General features: G+C 33.4%; 2 protein-coding genes across 2 annotated transcripts; both read right to left on the minus strand.

The window, feature by feature from the left end:
* Positions 1-425: 425 nt before the first annotated feature.
* On the minus strand, positions 426-4,310 carry LOC107926002 (uridine kinase-like protein 5). Its single transcript, XM_041091937.1, has 14 exons — positions 4,131-4,310; positions 3,956-4,047; positions 3,799-3,875; positions 3,608-3,722; positions 3,422-3,518; positions 3,121-3,200; positions 2,725-2,919; positions 2,549-2,632; positions 2,407-2,467; positions 2,193-2,253; positions 1,216-1,309; positions 1,047-1,119; positions 891-973; positions 426-814 (listed from the first exon to the last, which is right to left on the minus strand). Exons 1-14 carry the CDS (start codon positions 4,228-4,230, stop codon positions 671-673), a joined length of 1,356 nt encoding a protein of 451 aa, XP_040947871.1. The 5' UTR covers positions 4,231-4,310; the 3' UTR covers positions 426-670.
* An 805-nt stretch (positions 4,311-5,115) lies between these two features.
* Positions 5,116-8,763, minus strand: LOC107926074 (probable methyltransferase PMT9). The gene is made up of 8 exons (XM_016856868.2): positions 8,290-8,763; positions 7,919-8,083; positions 7,643-7,825; positions 6,916-7,510; positions 6,599-6,711; positions 6,248-6,468; positions 5,815-6,126; positions 5,116-5,379 (listed from the first exon to the last, which is right to left on the minus strand). Exons 1-8 carry the CDS (start codon positions 8,539-8,541, stop codon positions 5,376-5,378), a joined length of 1,845 nt encoding a protein of 614 aa, XP_016712357.1. The 5' UTR covers positions 8,542-8,763; the 3' UTR covers positions 5,116-5,375.
* Positions 8,764-11,208: the final 2,445 nt, after the last annotated feature.

Below are 11,208 nucleotides of genomic sequence, written 5' to 3' on the forward strand. Positions count from 1 at the left end.
ACTCAATGTAAGGATCTAAAATTAAGGTCTTATTTTGACCTCTACTCAGTCATCGGTGAATATAATGTTTGAATATGACGGTTAGGAAAAAAATTTCCAAGGACACAAAACAACAAAAAAAGAAAGAAAAGAAAGAAATGTAAACACATCGTCTATAGTTACAAACATCTAAAGAACAGCCATAATCTAAAACAACAAATCAGATCTGTAGTGGGTGGCCCTGAACTCCTGGTCCCTCCTTGCTTCATGGGCTCTAAAATCAAGGGCCGAAATCCTTGAGAAATGGCTTTGAGGAAGCAAAAATTAGAGAAACAAGGAGAAAACCTCGAGAAAGGAATCAAGAACAATGGAGGGAAGGAAGAAAAATGAGCAAGAAAACTCAAAACCATAGAAAGGGAGGAAATACTAGGATTTGAAAAGTGTAATAAATTGAATTTTGACATATTGTTAATTCGTGTTGAGTAAAAAAACACACTCGCGATAGAATGTGTTGAAAGATGCAAGTTTGAATAATTGTACTTGCAAGGATTATTTGTTGTTTCACAAGAATTCTTGTACTCTGCAGGCAAAGGAATATTTACAGAATTGAGACGATTTGAGCAAAAACTAGCTAAGGTGAGTCAATATCTTAAAGGTTTGTTTGGGCGTGTAGACTGGATCACCAAAATAATTAATCGGTGCCAAAATAGCGATCCCCGAACTCCCCCATGCCTGGAATCACCCCGTAATTCTTATCTAGCGATGAATCTATCTCGGATGTCACTATTTTTAGCTTTGGGAATTTCCTACACACTGCATGAATTCCTTCCGGTGCCTGCAGTTTAACGGTACTCATCTTATGACACGTGAATTTGGGAATAGCCTGAGAAACAGCAAGTGGCTGAACTTACTGATATAAGATTAAGAAAGATGATGCTGGTTTCTGGGACGCCTTTACTAAGAAGCAGAGATATAGCCTTGATTGCCGAATTTCCTAACCATGCATACATTTGAGAAAGGTCATCATAGATTTAGAACAACGATGATATAAGTTGATGTTGTCAAACCTGAAGCTAGAACAGGATCTAGTAACAACACATGGCGGCTTGAGATGTCTGCTGGTAGCTTCTCATAAATTAACTGCAGTAAATGTTATTAGTTAAATGAGAACTTGGGTGTGTGCCTGCATGCCTGTATGGAAGAAAGATTCTTTGAACATTGGTTTTTCCAACCTACCTGCCGCCCATTTTTTCCATCTCCATGGATGAGAATTTTACCAATTTTGATTCCCTTGCAGCATGCTCTTAGTGCATTCTCCATGCTTTCTCCACTGGTATCAACAAAGTCTCGTTTACCAGCAACTTTGTTTTTATTTATATACACATATATAAAATTCTTCTTAATTAACAGTTTGGTTTGAACTTTGATTTGACTCTTGAATTTGGTTTGACTTCTCTATAAAACAAAGCGCATCTTTTATTTTCTAAAAGGTTCTATTATGAAACTTTATTTTACTGTTTTACCCAGAAGCAAATAATAATACATTAACAACGCAGTTAAACTAATCATAAATAGTGATAATGAATACTCTGACATCTATTCTAGTACTTTGACACTCAAGATCATAGTCAATCATATAAAAATAGTGCTTTGTAACAGAGGGAATCAGATTCCCCAAGAATGTTGTTATGAAAAAAAAAACAAAGATAAGAGCATCTTTTTTTTAAGAAGTCCAAATTGCAAATGAAAAAATCGGGTCATCATTTTAAGAACTCCTTTGAGAAAGTTTCAAGTGGTATATCATTCTTTCGAATTTTCAAGTTTTTCTTATGATATTTCAACTAGTATTGCATTACCTGGTTGGTTTTCAATAAGAGTTTTAATATTGCCCAATTGTTTTGTATGGTATGAAGACATAGATTTGTCTAATTGTTTTGTTCTACTATCATTTTATTATTCTTTTGAGGAAATTTGTTCTCCTGTATCAGGAGCACGCAAAGGGGTCGCAATCTAGGTATAAAAAGGAAGGTTGCAAAACTTATGAGGTTGATAAAAATGATTATACGAATCAACTTAATTAAACTTTAGACGATAAGTTTGAGACTTGGTTGTTTAGTGAATCCATAAATGATTGAGACGACTAAGCATAGAGAGAACAATTATGGCCTGAAAAGAGAACAAAAGAAAATATGGATAATTGGTTATTCACCCACCTTCTAATAACGGAGACCCCACATAACCTTTTACAGAACACAACTCCAGAATACACAGAACCTGCAAGCAAGCAATGAGAGAGAAAAAGATAATTAACAAATCATCAAAGAATTTCTAAGTGTCAAACATATGGCATGAAACTAAAAGGAATAGCATGATGAGTGGCTATCTTGTGGGAAAGACGAACAAAAAATATAATTGCTTAAGAGTTACCTGTTGGAGTAATAATCTGTTTCTCGGTGAAAGGAAGGTGCCCGAGACCATGCTCCACAACCTGAAACATGGAATTTTATACCATTCTATATCATTCTCATTGCTTTTGACTTAAATTTCCTATTCATTTAAGCTTCATTACCAAGCGAATCAATCGATCTGAATAGAATACAAAGTCATGCTTTGTTGTTTTGACATCACGGACAAGGGTGTGCATTCCCCGAATCTGAACACCACGCCAAAACATCATTCAACCCACCAAAGAATTCAGACACAAGAGCAAGTTAATAAAATAATTACTACATAAATAAATGCTACCTGAAATGTTGAAAATATAACATTGATATTTGGATATATTTTGCATAGATCATGCTGGCCAAGCTTGGTAAGAATATGTTGTACTATTAAATCAATGGCGACATCATTATCTCCTCCTCTAGGGATGATTATGTCTGCAAACTTCTTCGATGGTAGTATGAATTCTTCGAAACTTGGCTTTACAAATCTCGAGTACTGCAAAATTGATACAAGGATTGGTAAGAAAAACCTAAACATTTATTGCATGCCCACCTTGTAATAATTTGCATTATGCTTACATCTAACACTATCATGGAAAATAAAAACATGAACATGACACACATAAACATATATTACCAGGTTTGCGTGCCAATGTAGTAATTAATGAGATAAACAAGTACTAGAACTGGTACTAACTTGATCGAGAACATTCTGAATGTTCCTTCCTCTTTCCACTGTATCCCTTTGAATTCTTCTTGCAAGCCGCACATCGGAATCTGTTAGCCATTATCATTGATAAATGAATTCTATGCTATGTTTGATTTGAATGACATTCAAGCACCTATCTCTTTATCTACTTTTTAAATATTAGGGTATTTGATTGTGATAACATTTATTACATCACAATGCAACCAAAATCGTATTTAAAGCCCTTAATATCAGTGATTACTTAACGAGCAAAGCAAGTAAGCAAAAACAGCAGGAAAAACGCATAAACCTATATCAACAAAGATCTTCATGTTCATAAGATTGCGAACGTGGAAATCATGGAGAACGAGAATTCCTTCTAAAATGATAACATCCGCTGGATTAACCTACATTAACACAAAATCTAATTTGTCAGACATTTCTGATTTAATTTTAACAAAATCAATATTATTTGAAAAGAAATATTTAAATTTACCAGACGTGACGGTTCAATACTTTTATGACTCTTGAAATCATAGCTAGGAATGTTAACTGGATGTCCCCGTCTTAATTTCTCCATACATGAAAGCAAAAGCTCAGTATTAAAGCAGCTGCAAAAGAAAATAATAATGTTTTAAAAAATATTTATTAGAAAAAGATTAATAATTGAAGAAGTTTGATTTGAACGCTTTACCAGGATGATCGAAATTGTATTCGTGAACGTTCACTAATTGATCATCGTTGAGTGAGCGATAAAACGAATCCTAAATTTTTGAAAAAATATATAATAAAAAACCGGAAAAGAACATAATAATAAAAGAAGAATAGAGATTAAAAGATTTACTTGATTAACAAGAACAACACGTTGATCGTGAAGCTGTGAAATGATCTGGTTGCAAACTGTCGTTTTGCCAGATGCCGTTCCTCCTGCAACTCCTGGATCAAAAAAATTAAAAATAAATAAAAATAAATTAAAGAAACAAAATAGGATTTATGGAAAAATTGAAAAGAGATGGAACCGATTATGAATGGTTGCTTATTTTTTGGACAATCAAATCCACCGTTAGATTCGACTGAAATATGATCATTGAATCCACTTCTAAATGCAGCAGGCTCCATTATCAATCGAAAAACGATGAAGTTGAATATTAAAGTATCTGAAAATTTGAAAAAAAAATTCGATTTTTTGAAGCTTGCATTTATTTGTTCCTTTTTTATGCTGCTTGTGTGATGGAAGCGAGCGAATTACGCGGGAACTAGCTTACGTGGCGCTTTTGTTTTAGCTTGATTTCCACTTCCAACTGGGCTTCCTAATCGTTTTTTCTACTGAATAAAAATTAAATAAAGATTTATCTCGCAATTAGAGTAGGGTCAGCTTAAGTTTAAACATGATGCTGATATACTTCATACTTAAATCAATTTCGGTTCGAAATAAAAGTTTAAAATTTTATTTAAATTCGTTCATATTTATAAAAGAATTAACCTAAGTCTACTTCAAGTCCACCCATATTATTTTAATATTTAATAATTTTATACATTTTTTATTTATTAAAATTTTTTATATAATTATTTTAATATTATTTTAATATTTATATTAGAATAACATTATATATTTGATATTAGTTTATTTTTTTAATGTATTCTAAATTATATAATATATAAAAATAACATAATATAACTTAAAAACAAATTGAGCCAAACCAAACTTAAACTTTGAATGCTCAAGTCCAAGTCTAGCCCATATTTTAAACAATCTAACTTTTTTATCCAAACTTATTTTTCAAAACTAATATTTTTATTTAAACTATCCCAAACTTTTAGACCTACACGGATAACCCTGCCCATAAATAAGTATACTCACAACCATCTTAAATTTTAATAATAACGCCTGATGCAGCTCCATTTGAATTTGGAATAGAACATCTTAACTATTTCAGCTCGAATATGCTATTGGGTTACACCTTTAGGACAAGGTTCAGATATGTACTTAATGCACAAAGAAAATTGGGACTTTAAAACAGGTTTTTCAAGGAGGAATAAATTGTTTACAAATACATATGAAAACAAGAACATTAAACGAAAGTGATTTTCGGTACTTTCAACAAATACATCCCATTGAGTGCAAAACAAATGTCTAAGGCTGAGCTTCGCTCTTTCTTTTCTTCATGGATTGCGGCTGTTTGCAGCAACCAGCAGGCATTATATCCGTCTATAGTTTGCACATTCAACGTGATGCCAATTACTCTTGAGATTTGGTCCTGTTATTATCTACAAAGAAAACAAAGTTTTAATCTCAAATGGATAACAAACCTAGTCATATATGTTACTTTCACTTGAATGCGAGTGTCATAACACACATGCTCAATATGCATGGTTTTTTTGGGGGGGATCATATCCTGATATGCCTATCTGATGTCAAATCAAGGTATTTTTAAAAATAAAAAGAATCGGAGAAACATAGATGGCTACAACATTCAAGAGCACAAACAAAAACAAAATCTGCTCCAAAGAATAGCTGAAGCCTAATTGCATTTGCTTATGATGTGTATCTTATAATTTAACAGCTTCACGTGGAAGAGAGAGAGTCAAGAAGACGAGTAGCATTCGAAACAATCAGCAAATGCAGAGATCTAAGCATGTAGACCAATCAAGGAATGATACTAAGTTAAGAAAAAACCTGACAGAGAAAGAGAGTACATTCACATTGTCATAAACCCATCAGTCCACAACTTCTTTCTCGCTATTAACACTCGTTCTTCACCACCAGAGAGAGCATCAGTTCTGGGTTCAACTTCAGATAACCAGCCATCCCACCGCAATGCAGTGATAAATTTCTGGATGTAATTTATCACTGAGTGTTTATCTCTTATAATGACAAACCCGTCAGGACGAAGTATCCTATCCATTTCAATCAGGAGGTCCTCCGAACTACAACCGCGCTCCTTAATCTCCGAAAACACCGCCCAGGCATGAAGAAGATCATACGTACGTGGGTATGTAGAAAATGCTTCGCACCTACAAAACCAAAGGTGAAAGCAATTAAGCCAAAAAAGAAGAAATGGCATATCTGATTATCAGAATGATATGACAAAAAAAAAGGGTCAAGGATGTATATGTACAAAAAGTGAAGGCATACCAATCATGAACTGTTCCAATCAAGCCTCGGTCATAAATAATTTTCAATCTTGCAGACATTTTGACAGAAGCCACATTCATTACCCAGAGATCCTTATCTTTGAGTGCAGTAGCAAACCCTCCAAGGTTCGAGTTCATATCCATGACATTTCTGATCGAATTCTTCTGTATAACAGATTTCATCTGTTTCCAATACTCAATCACTCTAAAATGCCATATTTTCTGCATCATAAGAAATATCATAGACATCAAAACTTAAGGCTTTATATGGGAAACCAACCAATAAATCAAGATCAAGAAAGCATGGCAGAACTAAATCACTTGAGACTCTCTTGTGATCTCAGAAACTTACAGTATCTTCATGGAATTCCTCAGAGCTAACACCAATTTCTTCAAGGCGAGGTGGCGCTGCAGTAAGCCTCTGTGGCCAAGGAAGTAGTCCACTCCATCTTTCTTTGTGCATCCCTGTAGTATCAAGAAACAACCGAGTTAACACTTGCGAAGTAGTTCAGACCCTATTTCCAATTTTTAATAACAATAGACCAGTATCTTCAAGTTGATAGAGAAACATTCACAATGACATTACAAGTAATGAATTATGCAGTTTTACAACAAGGAAGCAATCACAACTTTCAATCCCATCAACATACACATGGTATTTCTACTTACTTGCAGAGTATGGGGTGATGCAAGCCTTCATAGACACATTCCAACTTGCATCTGGGTCATCACTGGAATTGCACAAAGGAGGCAGAGTCCCAGGATCTCTCTTCAAGTAACAGCTATTGCTCAGAGGCTTAGACCATATCACAGTTTGGCCTCTCTTTGCAACAACTTTCCAGCACATTCTTTTCAAGAGGCTGTACATAGCATTCCAGATCTTTCTATTTTCCGGATCTTGTTCATAGGCTTCAGGAGAAGAATATGCAAAGTACCCTCCAGGTCCCAGTAATCTATCGAGTTCCAGTAGGAGAATCCCATCTCTCTGAAGCCAGTCAATTCGGCATCGTGAACAATGAGCTAACTCAAATGATCTGCTTGGATAAGGAAGCCTTTTTGTTCCCAACACACCAAGTGTTGAAGGGATACCCCTTTCCAGTGCAAATTGTATTTGATTCTCATGCACATCATTAGGTGCAAGGGACATGGCTATGATATCATGGTGTAGGAGATAGGCTCCAAAACTTGCAACTCCACATCCCACATCAAGAACATTTCGGATATGTCCACCATTGTTCAGTTTATCACCAGGAAATTTTAGCATCTATATAAATATAACGACTCAACATCAAGCTCAACAAAAATAAACTTCTAAGAAAAACAAAAGAAAAAAAGTTGCAATTATTTGGCTCTTGCAAATAACAAAAGGATCATTAACACAATAAGTAAGATTTACCTGAGCAAGACCAACAATATACTTATCAGCACCATAATGAAAATGGGTTCCACCACCAGGGAACTTTATCTTTTCCCCATCAACAACCATCCAATGCTGATCTGATTTCTCTTGCGCAAGATGTGTATGGGGTATATTGGCTTTCCAGACTTCATCTCTACTTACAGGCCATCTTATAGGAATCTGAAATTCTAATAACAATTTCGTTGGTATCAAAACTAACTGAAACTATAAAGATTTTAACTATTAACTTAAGCAAAAAGGAACATCACTGACCTTGTAACCTTTTGGCGGTGGAATTAAGCAATTGTAACGTCGCTCTGGTGGCGGACAATGACGCTCATAGTGCTCCATTACCGTCAAATTAGGCTTTAATTTCAACTGATATATAAGGTTCCTATCCAAGCAGGGTATCAACTCTGAATATTTCATGTCACATATCTGTAAAAACTCATAAAACACCATTACTTGGCTAAACTAAAAACAAAATCCAGAATAAACTTAACGACAGTTAAGAAGACTCAAAAGTAAAAGATTTTAGAGAAGCACGAAAAAAAAAAGCAAATGAAAAGAACATTTTTTAGTAAATATTTTGATGGAAAAAAAAAGGAAAAGAAAACTTGATCTAATAAAAATGAAATACTTACAGGGATGCTCTTAGGAACTTCAAGATAGTATCCTTGCTCGTCAAGCAAATCAACCAAATCCCGGTTCCTTGAAAACCCACCAAAAACTGGGTCCGATCCATCCAGCCGAGAATCTGTGTCGTCGTATCTCCTCGACCCGGGGGCAACTGAAGATCCATAGTACAAACAAACCAAACCCAGAACCCCGATTAACCCGATTAAAAGATAAGTTAACAGCCTTGTAGTATGAATTTGCTCATTCTTTTGCTTCATTTTGGGATCAGAAAATCCCAAAGCCTAAAACCCTAAAAATAATTTCTCTGGTTCTTTTTTTGTGTCAAAATGAGAGTGAGAGAGGGCTTAACAAAAGCGCTCCCTAGATTTAGCTGAGCTGATTTTTCGCGGGATTGAATTTAAGAGAAAAATAATAGATAATACGTTGATTCTTTTTTCTTTTTTACTTGGGCTCAAATTCTACTACCCGCTATTCTACAGATTTCATTCCTCAATTTTAATCTTTTTAAATTTTAAAAACATTTAACTTTATTAGGTTTTTCCCAAAAAAATATTGTACGGTTAAATTTTACTGTTAAAAACTCACCAAGCTTGCATTTGTTTGGTGATTAGGAGCAGCACAAATATATACAAACCTAGCCTTGCAATGTATTAACTATGATTATGGCTAAATTACACCACAGGTCATCAAATTTTCAATATATTATATTTTATTTTAATTTAGTTATAATTTCAAAAAAATTACTCTCAACATTAAAAAACATCTCAATCTAATTCTAATTCTAAAATTTTCAAGAAGATATACTTAAAAATCCATACAAATATTTACATTGCATTTTTATATAAAATAATAAGTTAATTTGATTTTTATTTATTCTTTTTCTAACATTATACAAACTACCTTTTTAACTCCTTTTCTTTTTTTCCAGAAAACGCTAGAACTCCCTACAGTTCTCTCGTTAGCGTTATTGTTGTTATCGTCGTTCAGTGTGCCACCGCTGATGTTGGCACTGTCACCGGTTAGGAAGGCGTCGACCTTCTCTCCCTCTCCCTGAAGCTTGGAAATGGTATGGTGATGATGCTCATGAAGGATAATGAAAACAAGAATGATTTTCTTTTCTGCTTTTTCTTCATTTCAGAATATATTATTATTTATTTTTCTAGGATTGGTTTGTTGTTCATCTTCATGGACTTTTTCCACTTCATATTGCGATTTAAAGGTTATTTCTCGGTTTGGTATGTTTTAACTTTCTTGAACAGTGAATATCCATTTTTACTGCTCTATTTCCATCACTTTCTCTGTTTATTTTGCATTGAAATTGCTTCTTGTTTCAATTTAGAATATTACATTATTTTTTGGGTTTGGTTTGATGATCATTCTCCTGGGTTTTTTTTTTTCCAATTCAAATTGCAATTTGAAGTTTTTTTCTGTTTTCTTTTTTGGGTTTGGTTTGTTTTAACTCTCTTGAGCACTAAATACATCAATTGCAGTTTCTGCGTATGGTGTTTATGTGCACTTAAGATTGCAATTTAAAGTTTTTTCTTTTATTTTATTAGGTTCAGTCTATTTTGTTGTCTTGAATAGTGAACACCGAACATTGGAAGAGGTTGTAGTAGGTTTTCGGGTAATTATATATATTTTTTAAAATTAAGAATTATTTGTGATGATGGGGTTAATTTTTAAAATTATGGTTAAATCTACACAATATATGTAAAAGTTGAATATTAAAATTATTATTGTACTAATTTTTAAGTTGTCACCTCACCCTCTCGTTAAACAATTAACGTCATTAATAAAAAAGAATAAAAATAAATAAATTCAATTAGTTAAGTAATCAAAAAAGAAACAAACTCATGGTGTAGTTTACCCAAATATTATTGATCTTATCTTTTAAAGAAAAAATATTTACCTTGTGTATTTTTTTTAATATTAGTTTAACATTACTTTTAAGAAATACTTTTGAGATAAAAATATTATTAAATAAGATATTTTTAAGCTATTAAAAAGTATTTTTGGGACAAAAAATATTTTATAAAAATATTTTATAGTTAAAAATAAAAATAAAATTTTAATTTTTAGTCAAAAGTACTTTTTGACTTAAAAAATACTTTCTTAAAAGAAATACTAAATTTTGGGATTTAACCCAAATTGTTGACGAGTAGAATACGTGGTTAACTGAGACCATTATTGGTTGCCAAAACAATCTCTATTCCATGCAACTTTGATTAGCTGAACGGGGGAGAGTTAGCGCTAAATAAAGAGAGGAGAGAGAGCAAAGAAGTTGGAGAAACTTTGGCTAACAATTGGCCAAGCTAGTAACGTAAAAAAGGGAGGCTAAATCGTGACCCTCAAGTGATTAATCCCTTAGATTACCATTCCAATTTGAGTGAGGAAGCTGTGCCTAGCTCATTCAATATTTTACTATCAAAAGGGAGAAGAGAAATTGAGAGAAAGTCATACATATTCTGTCACTATGAGATCCTACCTTTTTTTTTCTTGAAAATCTAATTCTTAATTTGATGAAGTTTAGCATTAAACTCATGTTTAATGCTGTCATTGAAGGAAAGAGTATCAATTAAAGAATTTGGAGTTGGGAGACGTTAAAAGACGTTAGTTAAGTGTAAATTGTGCAAGTATTACCAAAAAAATAGAGTTATATATTAAAAAGAAATTATAACCAATTGTAAGAATGTAAACTTATAGTGTTGTTATGGTGTTTGCCATTACCGACATGTTACTCGGATACTTGATTGAGACCAACCCGATCCGATAGCAATGGCCTCCATAGTTCGCTTACATGGGTTCGCATATGTTGGGTTCACATCGTCATCATGGGTTCGCATCACTATGCAAGTGAACTCATACTAAGGAAACATGTGTTAATCTTAAAATAGGGTACGTGTTGGTATGCATTGGGCCTACCT

This window comes from Gossypium hirsutum, chromosome D04 (genome assembly GCF_007990345.1).
Source record: "Gossypium hirsutum isolate 1008001.06 chromosome D04, Gossypium_hirsutum_v2.1, whole genome shotgun sequence".
Taxonomy (NCBI): Eukaryota; Viridiplantae; Streptophyta; class Magnoliopsida; order Malvales; family Malvaceae; genus Gossypium; species Gossypium hirsutum.